The sequence below is a fragment of the Scyliorhinus canicula genome, chromosome 9 (genome assembly GCF_902713615.1).
Source record: "Scyliorhinus canicula chromosome 9, sScyCan1.1, whole genome shotgun sequence".
Lineage (NCBI taxonomy): Eukaryota > Metazoa > Chordata > Chondrichthyes > Carcharhiniformes > Scyliorhinidae > Scyliorhinus > Scyliorhinus canicula.
In genome coordinates this window covers 90,475,202-90,492,790 of record NC_052154.1, presented here as the reverse complement: position 1 = coordinate 90,492,790, position 17,589 = coordinate 90,475,202, and the positions used below count along the sequence as shown (strand labels likewise).

The 17,589-nt window shown below is 52.6% G+C and overlaps 1 protein-coding gene across 1 annotated transcript in view; it reads right to left on the bottom strand.

The window, feature by feature from the left end:
* hydin (HYDIN axonemal central pair apparatus protein) overlaps positions 1-17,589 on the bottom strand; it is a 1,231,368-nt gene that overhangs the window by 139,910 nt on the left and 1,073,869 nt on the right. Inside the window, exons 52-53 of the mRNA XM_038807144.1 lie at positions 6,570-6,729; positions 5,672-5,844 (exon numbers count right to left, since the gene is read on the bottom strand). Of these exons, the coding sequence (XP_038663072.1) occupies positions 5,672-5,844; positions 6,570-6,729 (333 nt within the window). The remainder of the gene's footprint in view (positions 1-5,671; positions 5,845-6,569; positions 6,730-17,589) is intronic.

Here is a 17,589-nt window from a genome sequence, read left to right as displayed (position 1 = left end):
CGTGCGCGTAGTGTGTGAGTGTGCACAGTGTGGGAGTGCGCAGCGTGGGAGTGTGCGCAGTGTGGGAGTGTGCGCAGTGTGGGAGTGTGCAGCGTGGGAGTGTGCGCAGTGTGGGAGTGTGCGTAGTGTGGTAGTGTGCGCAGTGTGGGAGTGCGCAGCGTGGGAGTGTGCGCAGTGTTGGAGGTGCGTAGTGTGGGAGGGTGCGCAGTGTGGGAATGTGCGCAGTGTGGGGTGTGCAGTGTGGGAGTGTGCGCAGTGTGGGAGTGTGCGCAGCGTGGGAGTGTGCGCAGTGTGGGAGTGTGCGCAGTGTGGGAGTGCGCAGCGTGGGAGTGTGCGCAGTGTGGGAGTGTGCGTAGTGTGGTAGTGTGCGCAGAGTGGGAGTGCGCAGCGTGGCAGTGTGCGCAGTGTGGGAGTGTGCGTAGTGTGGTAGTGTGCGCAGTGTGGGAGTGCGCAGTGTGGGAGTGCGCAGCGTGGGAGTGTGCGCAGTGTGTGAGTGTGCGCAGTGTGGGAGTGTGCGCAGTGTGGGAGTGCGCAGCGTGGGAGTGTGCGTAGTGTGGGAGTGTGCGCAGTGTGGGAGTGTGCGCAGTGTGGGAGGGTGCGCAGCGTGGGAGTGTGCGGAGTTGATGCGCAGTGTGGGAGTGTGCGAAGTGTGGGAGGGTGCGCAGTGTGGGAGGGTGCACAGTGTGGATGGGTGCAGGGGGTGCACAATGTGGATTGGTGCAGGGTGTGCACAGTGTGGGAGGGTGCACAGTGTGGGAGGGTGCAGGGTGTGGGAGGGTGCAGTGTGTGGGAGGGTGCAGGGTGTGGGATGGTGCAGGGTGTGGGAGGGTGCAGGATGTGGGAGGGTGCAGGGTGTGGGAGTGTGCAGGGTCTGGGAGGGTGCAGGGTCTGGGAGGGTGCATGGTGTGGGAGCCTGCAGAGTATGCACAGTGTGGCAGTCTGCACAGTGTGGCAGTGTGCACAGTGTGGGAGTGTGCGCAGTGTGGGAGTGTGCGCAGTGTGGGAGTGTGCGCAGTGTGGGAGTGCGCAGCGTGGGAGTGTGCGTAGCGTGGGAGTGTGCGTAGTGTGGGAGTGTGCGTAGTGTGGGAGTGTGCGCAGTGTGGGAGTGCGCAGCGTGGGAGTGTGCGTAGTGTGGGAGTGTGCGTAGTGTGGGAGTGTGCGCAGTGTGGGAGTGCGCAGCGTGGGAGTGTGCGCAGTGTGGGAGTGCGCAGCGTGGGAGTGTGCGCAGTGTGGAAGTGTGCGCAGTGTGGGAGTGCGCAGCGTGGGAGTGTGCGCAGTGTGGGAGTGTGCGTAGTGTGTTAGTGTGCGCAGTGTGGGAGTGTGCGCAGTGTGGGAGTGTGTGCAGTGTGGGAGTGTGTGCAGTGTGGGAGTGTGCGCAGTGTGGGAGTGTGCGCAGTGTGGGAGTGCGTAGTGTGTGAGTGTGCGCAGTGTGGGAGTGTGCGCAGTGTGTGAGTGTGCGCAGTGTGGGAGTGTGCGCAGTGTGGGAGTGTGCGTAGTGTGTGAGTGTGCGCAGTGTGGGAGTGTGCGCAGTGTGTGAGTGTGCGCAGTGTGGGAGTGTGCGCAGTGTGTGAGTGTGCGCAGTGTGGGAGTGTGCGCAGTGTGGGAGTGTGCGTAGTGTGGGAGTGTGCGTAGTGTGTGAGTGTGCGCAGTGTGTGAGTGTGCGCAGTGTGGGAGTGTGCGCAGTGTGTGAGTGTGCGCAGTGTGGGAGTGTGCGCAGTGTGGGAGTGTGCGTAGTGTGTGAGTGTGCGCAGTGTGGTAGTGTGCGCAGTGTGGGAGTGTGCGTAGTGTGTGAGTGTGCGCAGTGTGGGAGTGTGCGCAGTGTGTGAGTGTGCGCAGTGTGGGAGTGTGCGCAGTGTGGGAGTGCGCAGTGTGGGAGTGCGCAGCGTGGGAGTGTGCGCAGTGTGTGAGTGTGCGCAGTGTGGGAGTGTGCGCAGTGTGGGAGTGTGCGCAGCGTGGGAGTGTGCGCAGTGTGGGAGTGTGCGCAGCGTGGGAGTGTGCGTAGTGTGGGAGTGTGCGCAGTGTGGGAGGGTGCGAAGTGTGGGAGGGTGCGCAGTGTGGGAGGGTGCAGGGTGTGGAGGGTGCAGTGTGTTGGGGGGTGCAGGGTGTGGGAGGGTGCAGTGTGTGGGAGGGTGCAGTGTGTTGGGGGGTGCAGGGTGTGGGAGGGTGCAGTGTGTGGGAGGGTGCAGTGTGTGGGAGGGTGCAGGGTGTGGGAGTGTGCAGGGTCTGGGAGGGTGCACAGTGTGGCAGTCTGCACAGTGTGGGAGTGTGCGTAGTGTGGTAGTGTGAGCAGTGTGGGAGTGTGCGCAGTGTGGGAGTGGGTGCAGTGTGGGAGTGCGCAGCGTGGGAGTGTGCGCAGTGTGGGAGTGCGCAGCGTGGGAGTGTGCGTAGTGTGGGAGTGTGCGTAGTGTGGGAGTGTGCGCAGTGTGGGAGTGCGCAGCATGGGAGTGTGCGCAGTGTGGGAGTGTGCGCAGTGGTTGGGAGGTGCCAGCGTGGGATGTGCGTAGTGTGGGAGTGTGCGTAGTGGTGGGAGTGTGCGCAGTGTGGGATAGTGCCGCAGCGTGGGAGTGTGCGTAGTGGGTGGGAGTAGTGCGTAGTGTGGGAGTGTGCGCAAGTGTGGGAGTGCGCAGGTGGGAGTGTGCGTAGTGTGGGAGTGTTGCGTAGTGGTGGGAGTGTGCGCAGTTGGTGGGAGTGCGCAGCGTGGGAGTGTGCGCTAGTGTGGGATGTGTGCGCAGTGTGGGAGTGCGCAGCGTGGTAGTGTGCGTAGTGTGGGAGTGCGCAGTGTGGGAGGGTGCGTAGTGTGGGGGTGTGCACAGTGTGGGAGGGTGCGAAGTGTGGATGGGTGCAGGGGGTGCACAATGTGGATTGGTGCAGGGTGTGCACAGTGTGGCAGTGTGCACAGTGTGGGAGGGTGCAGTGTGTTGGGGGGTGCAGGGTGTGGGAGGGTGCAGGGTGTGGGAGGGTGCAGTGTGTGGAAGGGTGCAGGGTGTGGGAGGGTGCAGGGTGTGTGAGGGTGCATGGTGTGGGAGCCTGTAAAGTATGCACAGTGTGGCAGTCTGCACAGTGTGGGAGGTGCACAGTGTGCATGGGTGCAGGGGGTGCACAATGTGGATGGGTGCAGGTGTGCACAATGTGGGAGTGTGCGCAGTGTGGGAGAGTGCAGGCTGTGCACAGTGTGGGAGGTGCACACTGTGGGAGGGTGCAGGGTGTGCACAGTGTGCGAGGGTGCAGAGTGTGGGAGGGTGCACAGTGTGCGAGGGTGCAGAGTGTGGCAGTGTCCACAGTGTGGCAGTGTGCACAGTTTGGGAGGTGCAGGGTGTGGGAGGGTGCAGGGTGTGGGAGGGTGCAGGGTGTGGAGGGTGCAGGGTGTGGGAGTGTGCACAGTGTGGGAGGGTGCAGGGTGTGGGAGGGTGCAGGGTGTGGGAGAGCACAGGGTGTGGGAGAGCGTAGGGTGTGGAGGAGTGCAGGGTGTGGGAGGGTGCAGGGTGTGGGAGGCTGCAGGGTGTGTGAGAGCGCAGGGTGTGGGAGGGTGCAGGGTGTGGGAGGGTGCAGGGTGTGGGAGGGTGCAGGGTGTGGGAGGCGTAGGGTGTGGAGGAGCGCAGGGTGTGGGAGGGTGCATGGTGGGAGGGTGCAGGGTGTGGGAGGGTGCAGGGTGTGGGAGGCTGCAGGGTGTGGGAGGGTGCAGGGTGTGGGTGCAGTTTGTGGGAGGGTGCAGGGTGTGGGAGGGCAGGTGTGGGTGCAGTTTGTGGGAGGGTGCAGGGTGTGGGGGCTGCAGGGTGTGGGAGGGTGCAGGGTGTGGGTGTAGTTTGTGGGAGAGTGCAGGGTGTGGGAGAGCGTAGGGTGTGGAGGAGCACAGGGTGTGGGAGGGTGCAGTGTGTGGGAGGCTGCAGGGTGTGGGAGGGTGCAGGGTGTGGGTGCAGTTTGTGGGAGGGTGCAGGGTGTGGGAGGGTGCAGGGTGTGGGTGCAGTTTGTGGGAGGGTGCAGGGTGTGGGAGGCTGCAGGGTGTGGGAGGGTGCAGGGTGTGGGTGTAGTTTGTGGGAGAGTGCAGGGTGTGGGAGAGCGTAGGGTGTGGAGGAGCACAGGGTGTGGGAGGGTGCATGGTGTGGGAGGGTGCAGTGTGTGGGAGGATGCAGAGTCTGGGGAGGCTGCAGGGTGTGGGAGAGCGCAGGGTGTGGGAGGGTGCAGGGTGTCGGAGGCTGCAGGGGTGTGGGAGGGTGCAGGGTCTGGGAGGGTGCAGGGTGTGGGAGGGTTCAGGGTCTGGGAGGCTGCAGGGTGTGGGAGGGTGCAGGGTCTGGGAGGCTGCAGGGGTGTGGGAGGCTGCAGGGTGTGGGAGGGTGCAGGGTGTGGGTGCAGTTTGTGGGAGGGTGCAGGGTGTGGGAGGCTGCAGGGTGTGGGAGGGTGCAGGGTGTGGGTGTAGTTTGTGGGAGAGTGCAGGGTGTGGGAGAGCGTAGGGTGTGGAGGAGCACAGGGTGTGGGAGGGTGCATGGTGTGGGAGGGTGCAGTGTGTGGGAGGATGCAGAGTCTGGGAGGCTGCAGGGTGTGGGAGAGCGCAGGGTGTGGGAGGGTGCAGGGTGTCGGAGGCTGCAGGGTGTGGGAGGGTGCAGGGTCTGGGAGGGTGCAGGGTGTGGGAGGGTTCAGGGTCTGGGAGGCTGCAGGGTGTGGGAGGGTGCAGGGTCTGGGAGGCTGCAGGGTGTGGGAGGCTGCAGGGTGTGGGAGGGTGCAGGGTGTCGGAGGCTGCAGGGTGTGGGAGGGTGCAGGGTGTGGGAGGGTGCAGGGTGTGGGAGGGTGCAGGGTGTCGGAGGCTGCAGGGTGTGGGAGGGTGCAGGGTGTGGGTGTAGTTTGTGGGAGGGTGCAGGGTGTCGGAGGCTGCAGGGTGTGGGAGGGTGCAGGGTGTGGGAGGGTGCAGGGTGTGGGAGGGTGCAGGGTGTCGGAGGCTGCAGGGTGTGGGAGGCTGCAGGGTGTGGGAGGGTGCAGGGTGTCGGAGGCTGCAGGGTGTGGGAGGGTGCAGGGTGTGGGAGGGTGCAGGGTGTGGGAGGGTGCAGGGTGTCGGAGGCTGCAGGGTGTGGGAGGGTGCAGGGTGTGGGTGTAGTTTGTGGGAGGGTGCTGGGTGTGGAAGTGTCAATAAACATTGTGAATTTGCCAGCAGAGAGCAAGAGTTGTCACTCAAGCAACATTTTCTCTCAGTATGCAGGTGTTTCATCACAAGTAATGGGGGAACTGGGAGGTGCTTGGACGGTGAAGGACTGTGTGAGGTGAAGGATGGAGAGCTTTTGTGTTTTTACTTTAATCAGGATGTCCCACTGCATAGCCATGGGTCTTTCAAACAGCTAACCCGGCCTCTGAGGCTGTTGCAGACATTTTCCAGCCTGCATCCAGGAATGAAAGTCCTGCCTTTGTGGGTACTGTCTCCCAAGGCTGGCAAGCTGAGCTGGGGATTTGCCTGACTCTTGCTACGTGCCTCAATGTTGGAAATTCCCGCTAATATATCTGTCTTACATCTTGGCCGGAATTTTACGGCCGTTGTGATTCACACTTCCCGCTGACAGCTGGCGAATGGCGCGCTGCTGGCGAATGGCGCGCTGCTGGCGAATGGCGCGCTGCTGAGAAACACTCAGTTAGGGAACTGGAGAATCCAGCCCATTGTTTCCACATCCATTATATAGTTTTGACTGACCTGTGAAGGATCATTTTGTCAAAGTGCAGCTGCTTACGATCGAGTTCAATCTCTGCACGTACTCCATAACAGCATATTTGAAAGAAGACTGGCTCAGGATTCTCTCGTATACAACAGATGAGATAGTCCTCAAATTTCCCTGGAGTGGTTGGGTAGGCCCAAATTGAGAGGTCCTGGAAGGAACAATTTGTAAGTTTAAGAATCCTTACCACAGAGATCAAATCCACCAATGCCTAATGTCTAGAAAGTATGCTCATCAGCCAAACGCTACAGAATAAAGGTGCCAGAGTCAGAGATGACCATAGGCTGCTTTCCGTTTTGAGGGGGCCGGCTGACTGGTAGCGGTTTAACCTGAGGATCACCACCTGAGGATCAGTTAAGGGGCAAGGCTGAAAAGAATGAATAACCTCAGCCGATACGAGAATTGAACTCGTGCTGTTGGCTTTGCTCTGCATCATAGAACCCTCACCATCACTGCAACAAATCCCCACTGCTTCTTCAACACTTAACATGTGGATGGACAGGTGTCCCCCTCAGGGTCACACAACATCCTGACCTGAAACTATATAGCCGATCTTCACTGTCACTGGGTCACAAAGTTGAAATGGCTCCCAAACAGCACTCTGGTTCAAGAAGGCAGTTCACCACCACCTGCCCAAGGGCAATTAATAATGGGCACACACTTCCCATGAAATAATAAAAATAAAAATTACACCATTGAGTGCAACTTCCTTCAAAATAAAATCAGTTCCAAAGTTGCTCAGCTTTATAAATGCAAGCACGTTGAGAATGCAGTGAGAACTCTCCATGTGATTTGAAATATTTGGCGATTCCTCTGCAACTGTTTGAATGGTTGTGTGTGATATCACATTGATGAATGTGTTGTGGATATGTGTACCTTTTTCTGATAGGGTTGAAGAGTCATAGTGGGTGGATCCACAAGGTAGGTGCCAGCTTTTACATCATTCTGATAACAGAAGGAAACATCAGCCACCATGGGTGAAGTATTGACTATTTTGATAATTTCCCTGTTTCCTGGGTGCTGACCCTCCTTGTACCTGAAATCAGAAACATAACAGTGTTAGAACAATTTTGGCAACATTCGGTTCGTTGAGTCATTTTCTCCCCTGCTTTATATTCTCCTCCCCTAAAGCTTCAGGAGTGCAGATTCCACAGGTATGTGTACCCTCAGTGGTATTCTTTATGTGAGTCTAGACACCAAGGGTAGTCAGGCTGCTCAACCACGTATGGCATCTTGCAAAAATAGTCTGTCCTGCCATTCAATTAAATCATAGCTGATCTGCATCAACTCCATACACTTATGTGGCACAGTGGTTAGCACTGTTGCCTCCCGGCACTGAGGATCCGGATTCGATCCCAGCTCCGGGTCACTGTCTGCATGGGTTTTGCACATTCTCCTCTTTTCTGCATGGGTCTAACTCCCACAACCCAAAGATGTGCAAGGTAGGGCAGCAGGGTAGCATGGTGGTTAGCATAAATGCTTCACAGCTCCAGGGTCCCAGTTCGATTCCCGGCTGGGTCACTGTCTGTGTGGAGTCTGCACGTCCTCCCCCTGTGTGCGTGGGTTTCCTCCGGGTGCTCCGGTTTCCTCCCACAGTCCAAAGATGTGCGGGTTAGGTGGATTGGCCATGCTAAATTGCCCATAGTGTCCTAATAAAAAGTAAGGTTAAGGGGGGAGTTGTTGGGTTACGGGTATAGGGTGGATACGTATGTTTGAGTAGGGTGATCATGGCTCGGCACAACATTGAGGGCCGAAGGGCCTGTTCTGTGCTGTACTGTTCTATGTTCTATGTAGGTGAACTGGCAATGCTAAATTGCCCCTAATTTGAAAAAAAGAATTGGGTACCCTAAATTTAAAAAAAAACTCCATCCACTTACCCTTTCTGTAACCCTTAAAACTCTGGCCGAACAAAAATATCAAAAACGTTTTTGAAATTTTCAATTACTCCAGCCTCTACAACTGGAAGAGTGGTCCAGATTTCCACTTGCCTTTGTGTGAAGAAATTCTTCCTGACATTATTGCTGCACAAAATAGCTCACATTTTAACATTGCACTTCCTTGTTCTACACTCCAGTACCCAGGAAATAGTTTTGGAACCTTATCAAATCCTTTAATTACCTTAAAGTTAGTTCACCCATTAATCTGTACAGTCATATGAGTACTGCAGTTACAGGAGCAGGTCAGAGGCTGGGGATTTTGCAGTGACTAACTCAACTCCAAATATATGTCCACCATTTAAAAGGCACAAGTCAGGAGTGTGATGGACTACTTTCCATTTGCCTGAATGAGTGCAGCTCCAACAAGCTCGACACCATCCAGGACAAAGCAGCCCCAACCGTCACCTAAAATATTCACTCTCATCACCACGGATGCACAGAACATCTTCAAGGCAGTACCACAACTGCAGCAACTCCTCAAGGCTCCATTGTCAGCACCATCCAAACCTGCAACGTGGAAGTTCCCTCCCCAATATACATCACATGGACGACTGCACATCAAGAAGGCAGCTCACCATGACCTTCTCAATGGCAATTATGGATGGGGCAATAAATGTAGAAATGTACACAGAAAATAGAAGCAGGAGGAGGCCATTCGGCTCTTCGAGCCTCCTCCGCCATTCATTGATACATCGAACAGTACAGCACAGAACAGGCCCTTCGTCCCTCGATGTTGTGCCGAGCCTTGTCCAAAATGAAGATCAAGCTATCCCACTCCCTGTCATTCTGGTGTGCTCCACGTGCCTATCCAATAACTGCTTGAAATTTCCTAAAGTGTCTGACTCCACTATCACAGCAGGCAGTCCATTCCACACCCTAACCACTCTCTGAGTAAAGAACCTACCTCGGATATCCCTCCTATATTTCCCACCCTGAACCTTGTAGTTATGCCCCCTTGTATCAGCTACATCCACCCGAGGAAATAGTCTCTGAACATCCACTCTATCTATCCCCCTCATCATCTTATAAACCTCTATTAATTTGCCTCTCATCCTCCTCTGCTCCAAAGAAAAAAGCCCTAGCTCCCTCAACCTTTCCTCATAAGACCTATCCTTCAAACCAGGCTGCATCCTGGTAAATCTCCTTTGCACCTTTCCAATGCTTCCACATCCTTCCTATGATGAGGTGACCAGAATTGCACACAATACTCCAAATGTGGTCTCACCAGGGTCATGTACAGTTGCAGCATACTATAGGCCGTCTTCACGACTCTACCCACTTGAGTGGCAACCTTCAGAGATCGGTGGACATGAACCCCAAGATCTCTCTGTTCCTCCACATTCCTCAGAACCCTGCCGTTGACCCTGTAATCCGCATTCAAATTTTTCCTACCAAAATGAATCACCTCGCACTTATCAGGGTTAAACTCCATCTGCCATTCTTCAGCCCAGCTCTGCATTCTATTAATAATGTCTCTTTGTAGCCGACAACAGCCCTCCACCTCACCAACTACTCCACCAATCTTGGTGTCATCAGCAAATGTACTGACCCACCCTTTAGCCCCTCCTCCAAGTCATTGATAAAAATCACAAATAGCAGAGGACCCAGCACTGATCCCTGTGTTACACCGTTGGTAACTGGTCTCCAGTCTGAAAATTTTCCATCCACCACCACCCTCTGTCTTCTATGTGATAGCCAGTTACTTATCCAATTGGCCAAATTTCCCTCTATCCTACACCTCCTTACTTTCTTCATAAGGCGAGCATGGGGAACCCTATCAAACGCCTTACTAAAATCCATCTATACGACATCAACTGCTCGACCTTCATCTACACACTTAGTTACCTCCTCAAACAATTCAATCAAATTTGTGAGGCAAGAATCCGTGTTGACTATGGTCATAAATCCTATCCTTCATGAACTTTTCCATTAACGTACCGACCACCGAAGTAAGACTAACTGGCCTATAATTACCAGGGTCATTCCTATTCCCTTTCTTGAACAGAGGAATAACATTCGCCACTCTCCAGTCCTCTGGCACTATCCCCGTGGACAGTGAGGACGCAAAGGTCAAAGCCAAAGGCTCTGCAATCTCATCGTTGCCTCCCAAAGAATCCAAGGACATATCCCATCTGGCCCAGGGGACTTGTCGACCCTCAGATTTTTCAAAATTGCTAATGCATCCTTCCTCAGAACGTCTACCTCCTCCAGCCTATCCGCCTGTATCACACTCTCATCCTCAGAAACATGGCCCCTCTCATGGTGAACACTGAAGAAAAGTATTCATTCAACGCCTCTACTACCTCTTCTGACTCTATGCACAAGTTCCCTCGACTGTCCCTGATCGGCCCTAACCTCACCCTGGTCATTCTTTTATTTTTCACATAAGAGTAAAAAGCCTTGAGGTTTTCCTTGATCCAACCCGCCAAGGACTTCTCATGCCCCCTCCTAGCTCTCCTAAGCCCTTTTTTTTAGCTCATTCCTTGCTACCTTGTTACCCTCAAGAGACCCAACTGAACCTTGTTTTTTCATCCTTACATATGCTTCCTTTTTCCTCTTGACAAGATATTCAACCTCTTTTGTGAACCATGGTTCCCTCACACGACCATTTCCTCCCTGCCTGACAGGGACATACCTATCAAGGACACGCAGTATTTGTTCCTTGAACAAGCTCCGCTTTTCATTTGTACCTTTCCCTGCCAGTTTCTGTTCCCATCTTATGCTCCCTAATTCTTGCCTAATCACATCATAATTACCCCTCCCCCAATTTTACACCTTGCCCTGCCGCATGGTCCTATCCCTCTCCATTGCAATAGTGAAAGACACCGAATTGTGGTCACTATCTTCAAAGTGCTCTCCCACAAACAAATCTAACACTTGGCCCGGTTCATTACCCAGTACCAAATCCAATGTGACCCCCCTCTTGTCGGCCACATATTGTGACAGGAAACCCTCCTGCACACACTGTACAAAAACTGCCCCATCTGAACAGTTCGACCTATAGAGGTTCCAATCCATATTTGGAAAGTTAAAGTCACCCATGACAACTACCCTGAGACCTCCACACCTATCCATAACCTGTTTTGCAATTTCTTCCTCTCCATCTCTATTATTATTTGGGGCCCTATAGAAAACTACTAGCAACGTGACCACTCCTTTCCTATTTCTAACTTCAGCCCATATTACCTCAGTAGGCAGGTCCCCTGAAATGACCTGTAAGAGGGTGTAGAAGGATGGGTCAGTAAATTTGCAGATGACACAAAGGTCGGTGGAGTTGTGGATAGTGCTGAAGGATGTTATAGGATACAGAGGGACATAGATAAGCTGCAGAGCTGGGCTGAGAGGTGGCAGATGGAGTTTAATGCGGAAAAGTGTGAGGTGGTTCACTTTGGATGGAGTAACAGGAATGCGGAGCACTGGGCTAATGGCAAGATTCTTGGTAGTGTAGATGAACAGGAAGGTGCATAAATCCGTGAAAGTTGCCACCCAGGTTAATAGGGCTGTTTAGAAGGCATATGGTGTGCTAGCCTTTATCAGTAGGGGGATTGAGTTTCGGAGCCACAAGGTCATGCTGCAGCTGTACATAACTCTGGTGCGGCCGCTCCTGGAGTACTGCATGCAGTTCTGGTCACCACATTATAGGAAGGATGTGGAAGCTTTAGAAAGGGTTCAGAGGAGATTTACTAGGATGTTACGAGGAAAGGCTCAGCGACTTGAGGTTGTTTTTGTTAGAGAGGAGAAGGCTGAGAGGTGACTTAATAGAGACATATAAGATAGTCAGAGGGTTAGATAGGGTGGACAGTGAGAGTCTCTTTCCTCGGATGGTGATAACCAACACGAGGGGACATAGCTTTAAATTGAGGAGTGATAGATATAGGACAGATGTCAGAGGCAGTTTCTTTACTCAGAGAGTAGTAGGGGTGTGGAATGCCCTGCCTGCAACAGTAGTCGACTCGCCAACTTTAAGGGCATTTAAGTGGTCACTGGATAGACATATGGATGAAAATGGAATAGTGTAGGTCAGATAGGCTTCAGATGGTTTCCCAGGTTTCAACATCGAGGGCCGAAGGGCCCGTACTGCGCTGTAATGTTCTATGTTTTATCCCCCTCGAACTGCCTTTCTGCAGCCGTTAAACTATCCTTGATTAACAATGCTACTCCTCCACCTCTTTTACCACCTTCCCTACTCTTACTGAAACATCTATTCCGCGGAATTTCCAACAACCGTTCCTGTCCCTATTCTAACCAGGTCTCCGTAGTGCCCACAACATCGTAGTCCCAGGTACCAACCCACGCTCCAAGTTCACCTACCTTATTCTGGATGCTACCTGCATTGAAGTAGACACACTTCAACCCACCTTCCTGTCTGCCGGTACACTCCTGCGACCTTGATACCCTCCTCAGTACCTCACTACTCTCAACACTGTCTTCTGGACTACAGCTCATTTTCCCTTCCCCCTGACAAATTAGTTTAACCCCCCCCCCCCCCCCCCCCCCCCCCCCCCGAATACCATGACTGATCATCAACTTCAGTACCCTTATCCAGCCTTCCCCCCATATCTTTTGGTCTCTTTAGCCCTAAGAGCTATATCTAACTCCTACTTGAAATTACACAATGTTTTGGCCTCAACGACTTTTATGGTACACAGATTCTCCTCACCTCAGTCCTAATAGGTTTACCCCTTATCCTCAAACCATGATCCTTAGTTCTGGACTCCCCCATTATTGGGAACATTCTTTCTGAATCTACCCGGTTTCTATACTCAAATTTTCTCACTATGAAATCCAACATAACGTTTGTCTTCTTTACTGCCTGCTGTATCTACAGGTAACTGATGCACAAGGACACCAAGGACTCACTGAGTATCCACCTCTCTCAATTTACACCCATTCAAATAATAATCTGCCTTCCTATTTTTGCTACCGAAGTGAATAACCTCACATTATACTGCATCTGCCATGCATATGCCCACTCACTCAGCCTGTCCGAATCCCACTGAAGCATCTCTGCATCCTCCTCACAGCTCACCCTCCCACCCAACTTTGAATCATCTGCAAATTTGGAGATAATACCTTTAGTACCCTCATCCAATCATTGATATATAATGTGAATAGCTGGGGTCCTATCACAGATCCCTGCGGTACCCCACTGGTCACTGCCTGCCAATCAGGAGAAGACCCATTTATTCCAACTTTTTGCTTCCTGTCTGCTAACCAGCTTTCTATCCATCTGAAGGCATGACCAACAATCCCAGGCGCTTTAACTTTACATAGTAATCTGCTATATGAAACCTTGTCGAAAGCCTTCTGAAAGTCTAAATAAACCACATCCACCAATCCTCCCGAGTCAACTCTACTTGTTACATCTTCAAAGAATTCTCGTAGATTTGTCAAGCATGGCTTCCCTTTCAAAAATCCATGCTGACTTGTCTGATTATACTACTGATTTCCAAATGCTGTGCTATGAAATCCTTGATAATGGACTCTAGCAACTTCCCTACCACCGGCATTAGGCTCACTGGTCTATAGTGCCCTGTCTTCTCTCAACCTCCCATTTTGAATACCGGGGTAATATTAGCCCTCCAATCTGTGGGAACCATTCCAGAGTCAAAGAATTTTGGAAAATGACCACCAATATATCTACTATTTCTAGGGCCACTTCCTTAAGTCCTCTGGGATGTTGATTATCAGGCCCTGGAGAATTACTTATCGTCAATCCTGTCTCATTAATTTCCCCAAATGTTTGCCATGGCAGCATGTCTCTTATTACATCAACAAAGTTTTAAAAACTCTGGGGAAACCATGCCTCATCTATGGAACCTGTACTCATTGTGGTGATAATGCATCACTGTAAATACACAAGGGGTTAATGTAAACACACATAGACTAGATAGACACTGGAGGGAGCACCAGAGACATGACACACAGACATTCAACCAATAGGACAGTAAGATAGGACACGACCAATGGGCATTCACGATACACACAGAGGTGACACTACCACAGGAAGGCATTACACCAACCCATATAAAAGAACACAGCACACGTGATCTTCCTCTTTCCAGTGGAGACACTCAATGAGAACACAGGATTGATTTGAAACACATCACACCCACCACCTGGATTGTAGCAGACTGGTTCGTCAGTCTGAGTAGCTATAGCAGGATTAACAGGAGAGTCGAATCCAAGTAGGAGAATTGTTAACAGTTTAATAAATGTGTTAAAGCTATCTCCAAGTCTGAACCTTCCTTTGTCAGAGTGCACATCAAGGAAACAGCTTATGCTACGTCAAGAGCATAACAAAACACTCATAATGTTGCTAAATCAATACTGCACCCTCTCTGAGGTCAATATGGGTCATGGTTGACCTGCTCCTATGATTCCCCATTGTCCACAAGTGGTCTTTCCAGTAGGAGTGACTGGAGCATGTTCAAACATTAAGCACAATGAATAGCGTGATCTATCCCAGGTACATTGAGAGAATTAAACTCAACAGACAAGAAATTGAAACTTCTTGTCTGTACTACTCAGTATATATGGCATGTTTACTATTATTGGGACAACAGCTGCAAATTCTCAAGTGTGACATACTGTAAAGAACATAAAAGCATCAGAAATAGGAGTAGGAGTAAACCACACAGCTCATCATGTCGGTCCAGGCATTCAATATGATTGTGTTGATCTTCTGCTTCAACTGCACTTTTTCATCAGTCTCCATATCCCTTGATTCCCTGAGAGAACCAAAAATCTGTCTATCTCAACATTAAATATTTAACAGTGGAACATCCGCAGCTCTTTGTGATAGAGAATTTCAAAGATTCACAACTTCCTGAATGAAGAAATTTCTCCTCATGTGAGTCCCAAATAAATGGCCCCTTATCCTGAGACTATGCATCCTTGCTTTTGATTCCCCAGGCAGGGAAAACAATCTCTCCGTATCCACTCTTCCACACCACTTCAGAACGTTGTGTGTTTCCATATGATCACCTCTCATTGTTCCAAATTCCAGAAAGTACCGTGCCAATTTAATCAGCTTCTCATCATTGGACAACACTTTAAGCCCAGGAAATGGTGTGAAATTTTGCTGTACCAAGCAAGTATATCCTTCCTTCCTCCAGGTGTAGTCTCGGAAAAACTCTCTACAATTGAAGTAAAACTTCCTTACTCTCAACTAATCTCCTTACATTAAAGATCAACATGTCATATGCCATCCAAATTGCATGATATGTCTGCATGTTTACTGTCATGATCAATTCTACAGCAGTGCAGCAGCCGGCATGGCTGCACCTTACCTGCACTTGTGGTATTTAAAACGTGTACCGAGCACCGTGGCTGCTGAGAGTGAAAGAGGAGGTAAGCCAAATTCCCAAAGCTACAACAGTGGGCTGATGGTTGTGCCACTGGCTGGGGGTGCATCTGCCAGGGCTGGGGGGAATAGCGAAAGCCAGCAGAAGATGCGATATGGGCTCGGTGTGGGCCTGCAACCGGGGTGGCTGCGCATCGGCCACCATTGCCGCGGCCTGGAAGGCAGCCATCTGGCTGTGCACTCCACTGATTGCCCACTATGACCCATAAATGTGCAGAACGACACCGTCTGTATGGGTGCCCCTACCTCCTCAGGCCACCCCCAGGAAGCCCCAGACTCCAGCTTAATTTGTTCAAGGGATAATAATGATCTTTATTGTCGCAAGTAGGTTTACATTAACACTGCAATGATGTTAATGTGAAAAGTTCCTTGTCGCCACATTCTGGCGCCTGTTCGGGTACACAGAGGGAGAATTCAGAATGTCCAAATTACCTAACAGCACGTCTTTCGGGACTTGTGGGAGGAAAGCGGAGCACTCAGAGGAAACCCACGCAGACACAGGCAGAACGTGCAGACTCCACACAGACAGTGACCCAAGCTGAGAATCAAACCTGGGACCCTGCTGCTGTGAAGCAACAGAGCTAACCACTGTGCTACTCAACTGCCCAGTCGCTGGCTGCACCAGCATTTATTGCCCATCCTTGAGGGCATTTAAGAATCAACCACATTGCCGTGGGTCTGGAGTCACATGTAGGTCAGACCAGGTAAGGGTCACATATTTCCTTTCCCAAAGGAAGTCCATGAACCAGATGGGTTTTCATGACAATTGACAATGGTTTCATGGTCACCTTCAGACTTTTAATTCCAGATATTTTTACGGAATTCAAATTTCACCATCTTCCATGGGGGGATTCAAACCCGAGTCCCCAGAGCATGATTCTGGGTCTCTGGATTACTCGTCCCGTGATAATAGCAGATGCCACACCCTCCCATAAATCAACGGGATAATATGCATGTCCCAGCACAGCTGCTGGCCCACCAGGGGTGCCATCCAAGGTACTGCCCACTGCAGGGGGAACGGGGGTTTGGCTGGGGCAGTGCAGGCCCCAGTCCGAACAGCGTACATATGCACCATGGCCCTTGTCACTCACATGTGTCCCCCCGCCCCCAGGACAGATGCGCCACCAGTGGCATCATGAGCCATCCCATTCCACAAGCCAGCCCAACCCACCCCAACCCACGGGAACACCGGCTGTCACCAAGCCCCACCTGCCCACTGGGCCTCTGCTCCCATCCATTGTGCCCCTGGGCAGGTAGGCAAAACCCATACGTTGCATACAGAACCCAGGGCACACTACAGCGACAGCCCTAATGGGTGTCCATCTCCCTCGGCCAGCCTGTCCGCAGTCCCTGCCCACACAGGAAACCAAGCATGGCACTGATCTGTGGCACGCGATGCCCCCCCACAACTAGATTGCACCCTGCTGGCATCGTAGCACGTGGCTCACCGAAGAAGGGCACCCATGGCAAACCTGACAGGAGGGCGCAAGACAGAGGTCGCAGAGCGAACTACTGGCAGGGACTGGTTGCGGGGCCGGAGACCCCCCAGTCACAGGCACTGGTAGGACCAGGACCAAGGCGGAGGGAATAATATTGGGGGGAACGATCGGGGGGTGGAACTAGGATCAGGAAGGGGGAGGGGGGCATGTGGGGGCAGGGACTGCAGGGCTGGTCAGGGTCTAGGCGTTGCCATTGGACCTGGTTGGGCACAGGAGCACTCACCATGCTAACGTCTTTTACCCCCAGGAGAAAATGAATTTCGGTATACAGCTGGGTGTGCTTGTCATCCGCCTGGCCGGTGCAGCCCAGGTAGATGCACTGAGGCTGCATGAGCAGAAAGCTCTCAGGGAGGACTCTGCCCCAGAAGCAGAGGTAGCATGGTGGTTAGCATAAATGCTTCACAGCTCCAGGGTCCCAGGTTCGGTTCCCGGCTGGGTCATTGTCTGTGCGGAGTCTGCACGTCCTCCCCGTGTGTGCGTGGGTTTCCTCCGGGTGCTCCGGTTTCCTCCCACAGTCCAAAGATGTGCGGGTTAGGTGGATTGGCCATGCTAAATTGCCCGTAGTGTCCTAAAAAGTAAGGTTGGGGGGGGGGGGGGGGGGTTGTTGGGTTACGGGTATAGGGTGGATACGTGGGTTTGAGTAGGGTGATCATTGCTCGGCACAATACCGAGGGCCGAAGGGCCTGTTCTGTGCTGTACTGTTCTATGTTCTATGTTCTAAGAGCAGGAGCCAGCTGGTAACGATGGAGAGCCAACCGCCCAGCAGGCCAAGGAGGGTGCCGCATAGGCCTTGCGATTCCAGCAGAAACTGTCGTACGAAGACCTGCCAACCGGGCGTGTGATTGACGACTGCAGCTCAGCAGAGAAACCGTGCAACGTCTGTGCCAGGTCATGGAGCATCTGGAGCCGTGGGCGTATGGGTGGGGACACCCGCTCCCATAGGCCATCAAAGCGACAGTGGCGCTGAACATTTTTGCCACGAGGTCCTTCCAGGCGTCGAGTGGGGACCTGCCCAAAATCACCCAGACCTCCGTGCACAGAAGCATCCACCCAGATGGCACAATACATTACCTTTGGCATTATCCGATCCCACC